Source organism: Sinocyclocheilus anshuiensis, unplaced genomic scaffold, assembly GCF_001515605.1.
Source record: "Sinocyclocheilus anshuiensis isolate Anshui unplaced genomic scaffold, SAMN03320099.WGS_v1.1 scaffold269, whole genome shotgun sequence".
NCBI classification, from domain to species: Eukaryota; Metazoa; Chordata; class Actinopteri; order Cypriniformes; family Cyprinidae; genus Sinocyclocheilus; species Sinocyclocheilus anshuiensis.
The window spans coordinates 259,452-266,646 of NW_015536474.1; the positions used below are offsets into that span (position 1 = coordinate 259,452).

The 7,195-nt window shown below is 40.1% G+C and overlaps 1 protein-coding gene across 1 annotated transcript in view; it reads left to right on the forward strand.

Moving 5' to 3' along the window:
* The window catches only part of LOC107705044 (tetratricopeptide repeat protein 28-like), a 191,991-nt gene extending 184,796 nt beyond the window's left edge, over positions 1-7,195 (forward strand). Inside the window, exons 16-23 of the mRNA XM_016439736.1 lie at positions 491-738; positions 944-1,068; positions 2,438-2,669; positions 3,508-3,584; positions 3,744-3,767; positions 3,927-4,056; positions 4,137-4,244; positions 5,349-7,195. Coding sequence (XP_016295222.1) covers positions 491-738; positions 944-1,068; positions 2,438-2,669; positions 3,508-3,584; positions 3,744-3,767; positions 3,927-4,056; positions 4,137-4,244; positions 5,349-6,949 — 2,545 coding nt within the window. The 3' untranslated portion in view covers positions 6,950-7,195. The remainder of the gene's footprint in view (positions 1-490; positions 739-943; positions 1,069-2,437; positions 2,670-3,507; positions 3,585-3,743; positions 3,768-3,926; positions 4,057-4,136; positions 4,245-5,348) is intronic.

Genomic DNA, 7,195 nt, shown 5'->3' on the forward strand with positions numbered 1-7,195 from the left:
ATATATATATATATATGTGTGTGTGTGTGTGTGTGTGTTTATATATATGTATATGTATGTACTGTATATATTACTATTATTTTAATTATTGTAATTGTTTTGTTTTGTTAAACAAAATTTTATATGCTTTTAATAATTCTATTTTTATATACAATATACATATATTAGCTTAAATAACTATATAAAAATACGCTATAAAGTATACAATTATATAATTGTATATATATATACTGTAGCATGTATATTATTTCTGTGTGTGTTTAATGCTATCCAGATATATTATAACTCATACTGTTATATAGGCTTTCGTTCATACTGCCCACCCTCATCTGCGCATCAGTGTTTTCATACATCACTTCTGTTTAACAGGCCGTACTACGACTGCGGCCACATGCACAGTAGTTTAACAGTCTATTGAAGATAATAGCGTCTGTATTCCAGTGAATTACTGCTCCATGAGGCTGATCGAGTGTGTTTTCGTGACCTGCAGCTCGTACCAGGAGTCGGACAGTAAAGTAACGGCGGACGGTGTGGTGGGTTTGACCAGGGCTTTCCTGGCGGCTGGAGCTCAGTGTGTGCTGGTGTCTCTGTGGCCGGTTCCCGTCGCAGCCTCTAAGATGTTCGTCCACGCGTTCTACAGCGCTCTGCTCAACGGCACCAAAGCCAGCGCGGCCCTCGCAGACGCCATGAAGACCGTCCAGAGCAGCAAACAGTTCTCACACCCCTCCAACTGGGCAGGTATGATCGCAGCGGCATTGAAACGTGTGCAGTATATAAGCAGATCATACTGTGGTGAATACTGTATATTAAACAAATACAGTGATGTCCTGTAGCACACTGCTACTGCATACTGTCACACGTCACTTTAAAATAATAGTAGGCAGTGTTGAGTATATAGTGGCTTGTTTGCTGTTCTCCTCATGATTTGAATATGTCTCCACAGGCTTCATGCTGATTGGCAGTGACGTGAAACTGAACAGCCCGTCGTCTCTGATTGGTCAGGCTCTGGCTGAGATCCTGCAGTATCCAGACAAAGCTAGAGATGCCCTGAGGGTTCTGCTACACCTGGTGAGAAACACAGGACCACTGGCCTCATTTACATTTACTAAGAATATATGTTATGCATGTGCATATAGTAGTCTACTATAGTATATAAAGAATATGCTATAAATATAAAATGTAATCATATGTGTGTGTATGTGGCGTGTTAAAGCAATAAGCCCCAAGAAGCCGTGGTTTACAGTGAATTTATAACAGCTTAGGGGCGTTGTTATTCCATATACGTAGTAAGGTTTCACAAAATAAAACAGAGCAAATAAAGTGTAATGATATTAATAAAAACATTATTCTTCCGCCAAACAATGTAGTTCCTCAGAAACAGTTGTGGTTGCAACAAAGTGGTTGCCGAGCAACACACAGAAGTAAACAAAGGTGTATGTTTGTAGAATAATTTACAACAGCTTTGAACGTGGCTCAACCAATCAGAATCAAGGACCGGAACTATCCGTTTTATAAATAAATTTTAATCTGTTATAGTACATTTTATATGCATTCAGTAGTTCTATTTTATTTTGTATACATTGTGCATATAGTATTCAGGTGCAATAATATAGTATGCATACTGTATGTACTACATATAGTAATAGATAATTCCACTATGGTAGATATATATATCAGTTGTTTTTAATAACTATTATTTCAATTATTGTAATTATTATTTTGATCTGTTATATAGTATTTTATGTTTGTTTAAAAGTATAAAATGTGATAATATAATTGTGTGTGTATATATCAGCTATTAATAATTGTAATAATCAAAATAATACAACTCATTATTTTGATCTTTTATATAGTAGATTTTATATGCTTTTAATAATTATTTCTTTTCATTTTATATACTAATATATAACTATATAGTATGTTTAATAGTAAGTATAACTGTTACAGTATAAAATTTAGCATAAAATATTTTACAATATTAAATGTAAATATATATGCAATTTTATATATATACATATATATACATACACACACGCATACATACAGTATATATATATATATATATATATATAGTATATATAAATTATTAATAATTAATTATAAAAAAATAATAATGAATTTTATTACATGCATATATAGATTTATATAATATAGTTTTTTTTATATATATTTATAGCATTTTTATATGTTGAGTAATTTAGTTTTTAAGTATTATTTTGATCTGACATTTTATGTTCAGTAATTTTATATAAAATGTTTGTTCACTAATTTATTTCTCATACTTTTAAGTTTTTCATTTTGAGGTTTTTTTTCCCCCATAGGTTTCATTTTCAGTTGAAAATGTGGAAATAATAGTAACAGACAAGACGTAGGAGTATCCGACCTTTTTGTCTGGTTTTGTACAAACAAATCTTCTGTGTTTCTGTGGCTCCCCCAGGTGGAGAAATCTCTCCAGCGCATTCAGAACGGCCAGAGGAACTCCATGTACACGTCTCAGCAGAGTGTGGAGAATAAGGTGGGCGGTGTGCCCGGCTGGCAGGCTCTGCTGACCACGGTGGGATTCAGGCTGGACTCGGCTGGAACGGGCCTCCCCGCGGCGGTCTTCTTCCCCACCACTGACCCCGGAGACCGACTGCAGCAATGCAGCACCACCCTACAGTCACTGCTGGGTACGACACGCTGCCACACTCATTTACTGTTAAACAAGACAAGACAAGAGTTTGAGGGAGAAAGATTGCCAGTCCACAGAGCGTTCTTGGACAGATGCATGTGGCACACAAAAATGGCAAAAAATTGTGATCAAACAAGTGAGAGTAGCAAAAGTAAAATGTGTAAATTCTCACTTATTGGTCATTGGAAATTTTTCAAGCGACTGGTCATTTTCAAGGATTTGTTTCCCCCCAAAAATGCTAGTTAATGTTATCGTCTTAACTGACTTTGCTCACACAGGGCATAACAACTTCCCAAAATAAAATCAAAACGAACAAACCCCAAAATAAAAAAACATATGTTTTAATCATTTTTGTACTTTTTTTTTAACACCTTTTTACACTTGTGGTGTTTCTGGACAAAAATGACTGACCTACAAAAAATTCCTTATAAATGTTTTGTTTATGCTGTATTATTACCAAACTTAGGATTCAATCTTTATATCAACTTGCTTTATTTCAATTAGCACAGGTTTTGCATTTTGCTTTGTAACTGATTGATTGTAAGCCCTGTTATTCTGAGCTTATGCATCTCAGTTTATGAGTGAACATTGCCAAAATGATCAATCAATAATGATTTTTTTTTCACTGAAATGAAAAACGTGCATAAGCTCAGATCAATGAGGACTCAGTTGAGGAATCAGTTCCAAAACCAATACATAACCTGTGCTAATTGAAAACAAGTTGACAAAAAGATTTGGTGATAATATTGCATAATGAAAGATTTACACCAAATTAGGTAAAGGGTTTTCAGCACAGCACAAAGGTTTAAAGAGTTATTTGTCTTTCATGTTCCCAGGTTTGCCTCCTCCTGCTCTGCAGGCTTTGTGTAAACTGATCACAGCATCAGAAACCGGAGAACAGCTGATCAACCGGGTAAGATGTCACAGCATGTATCAAACTTTTCATTAAGCCAACTATTCTGTGTTCATGCATCTGATCTGTGCGTCAGTGCCTGCTGTATTATTGAGATCCTCGTGTTTGCTTTTAACCTCTTTCCTCTTTCCTTCTCTTTTCCTAAACTTACCATTAAAGGCTGTTAAAAATGTAGTGGGAATGGTAAGTGCTTAAATATCTGCTTTCAACTAACTCTCCGCTAACACACTACCATAAATTAACTTGCCAATGATATTTGGCTGTGCTGTTTTATTGTAAGTAATAATGAAATAAGCCTTTTGTATATTTGACATCATTAAAATCTTTCTAATTTTTCCGCAGCTCCATCAGGTTTTGGTGCAGCTTCAGTCTGGAGAGAAGGAGCAGGATTTCTCTCTCGCGCCCATCCAGGTGTCCATCAGCGTGCAGCTCTGGAGGCTTCCTGGCTGCCATGAGTTCCTGGCCGCTCTGGGTAAGAGCAGCTTCAGCACATGAGTACTGATCGAGATGCTGTAGTCCATGCTGAGGACTCAGTCTTTCTCTTTCTCTCAGGGTTTGACCTGTGTGAGGTCGGTCAGGAGGAGGTGGTGTTGAAGACGGGCAAACAGGCCAACCGTCGCACCATGCACTTTGCCCTGCAATCACTGCTGGCACTGTTTGGTGAGCATCACTTCACCCTCACACTGTTGATCCCAACAACAAAACTGATTCATTCATTTAAAGGTTTTTTTTATTTTGTCATCAATACTAAAGACAAGAAAAGGGCTGTTTCAATAGTATTAGCTTCAATAGTAGCTGATATTTCAGTGTACTCAAATAAGCCTTTTTTTTTTTTAAGTTTTTTTTTTTTGTAGACAAGGCAAGTTTATTTATATAGCATATCTTACACACTGGTAATTTAAAGTTATTTACATAAAATAGATTTAAAAATAATAGTAACAATGCATATGCAATAAAATTCATCTGTTATTTTTAAAATTGTTATTTTCAGGGAATACACTAAAATGAATAAATTTGACATTATACATGTAAAGGCCTTTTTTTCAAAAGACAATGACAATGGCTAAAACAGGGTTAAAAACAAAAATGGGGTGAAAAATATATATTCTATATTTCCATCATACGTCATTACAATACTGATAAAAAAATCACAATATTTTTCAAAAAATGCAGTGTGTTGTAATCATTTCACAAAACATATGTTAGTCAATTTTTGTTTAGACAACATTAGAATAATTACATAAATATGCACAACTTTATTAACGGTACTCTATTTACCACTAATATATAGGTAAAAAAAAAAAATACAACTTTTAAAACTATTTTTAAAAATAGTTATTTATTATGCTAAAAAAATTTGAGTATTTAAAAAATCATTATTGCTATTTTTCCACCAATAAAACTTCAGTATCTATAAAAAAACTTCAATATCCAAAAAAAAAAAAAAGTTACATTTTGACTAATTTAAACTTTTGACAAAAAAAATTGCTAACTAAAATTTGACTTAAAAAATGGGCAAAAATTATATATAACCTATATTTACATTGTGTAATCATTAAATTTTTTTTAAATATGATTACTAATATTATTAAATATTAATCATTAAATTAATTAATATATAATAATAATGTAATTAATTACATGCCATTAATAATCACTATTACTATTTTTACTGGAAAAAAAATATCTATACTCCTTTAAATATATAACATGTTACATATAACATCTGACTTTGTAATAATTGCACTGTAATGTTTTCCTCAGACTCTACTGAGCTGCCGAAGCGCCTGAGTCTGGACAGTTCATCGTCTCTGGAGTCTCTGGCTTCAGCACAGTCTGTGTCCCACCAGCTGCCTATGGGCTATCCCAACCCTCCCTTCTCCCCTCCATGTCCCGACAGCCTTGCCTCTGACGCCATCTCCGTCTACAGCCTGAGCTCCATCGCCTCTTCCATGAGCTTCCTATCCCGTCCCGAAGGCACGTCCGACTTCATCAGCCAGCGCTCGCGGCAGCAGGAGCTAGAGCGGCATCGGGGTGGAGCCGGGCTGTTCGCGTCACACCGGCACACGGCGGTGCCCCGCAGCCGCTCGTCCCCACATGGAGCTGTAGGAGGGCACGATGATGAAGAGTATGAAGGATACAGTATAATCAGCAGCGAGCCATTGGGTAGCCAATGCGACACACTCCCTCGTCCTGCAAATCACAGGAACCATCGGGGCGCTGCACGCGGCGGGACCGGCAGGGGTTACGCGGTGTCTGTGTCCTCTAGGGGAAGCGTCAGCACCCCGACGTCTCCGGTCAAAGCCACCCTGGTTCCCAGTCCCAACTCGCCCTTCCAGAAGGTCGGGAAGGTGAGCAGCTCAGACACGGGCGAATCCGATCAATCCAGCACAGAGACAGACAGCACTGTGAAGTCCCAAGAGGAGCGTACGCCCGGAGCCGCTCTGGACCCACAAGAACTGGCGCAGAAGATCCTGGAAGAAACGCAAAGCCACATGCGGGCTGTCGAGACTTTGCAGAGAAGCACTGGGAGCGTCCCGCTGGGCGACGAGATGGGCGGCGGAGGCCCCCCAACCCCAACCGGAGGTTCTGCTTTCCGTTCCTCAGAGACGAGCGCGTTCAGTCGCCCTAGTAGCCGGGCGAGCATCAAGGCACAGTCGTCTCCGCTCCCGACGCGCCCCAAACCGCCCTCCCGTACGTCGTCCCTACAGAAGGTCAGCTCGGGATACAACAGCCCCGCTACGTCTGAGACGTCCCTAAAGGAAGGCAGCCAACCGTCGCCAACTTCCGACAGTCACGCCCAGTTTAAACTCAAGTATCCCAGCTCGCCCTACAGCGGCCACATCTCCCACTCGCCCAGCAACGTCTCGCCCAGCTCGGGCCACCAGTCTCCGGCCGGGAGCGCACCCTCTCCGGCATTGTCCTACTCCTCAACGGGCTCGACGCGCTCCAGTCCGGCGGACGCTCCGGATATCGACCGACTCAAATTGGCCGCTATAGACGAAAGAGTCCAAGCGATCCACAATCTCAAGACTTTCTGGGCCAGCGCCACCCAACAGCAGCACTCGGGACCAATGCGGGCACTCCGCGGCAGGAAACTGAGCACCGCCAAACGAGATGTCCTGGGCCTTCTGAACCTCTCGCCCCGACACGGCGTGACGGGACAGGATACGCCCGGCCAGGATGTGGCGCTCGAGCACAGAAATCCTCCCAACGGCCACCGCAAGATCGATCCCAAGAGAGTCACGCCTTCTCCGACGGCGTCCATTGGCAGCAGTCCAGGGTCGCATCCCATCCGACTGCCTTCGGGGAATGGATACAAGTTCCTGTCACCGGGACGGTTCTTCCCTTCGTCTAAATGTTGAGATTATGTCCCTCAGTGACTGGCTTCTCTTGATAAAGGAGTATTTTGAGTATTTATGACTCTTGAAAACAGTGAAAAGGACAGTCTGGGTGAGGAAGTGCACATTCCCAGAAGCCTCAAACTGCCTACTGTTTTATTTTCCCGTGCAGAGAGCATATAATCCTTATGCTTCCACCTACACTGTAAAGGACCGTTTATATATGCAGACTGATCTTAGACTTGCGCAAGGCATGTCAGACAAAAAAAA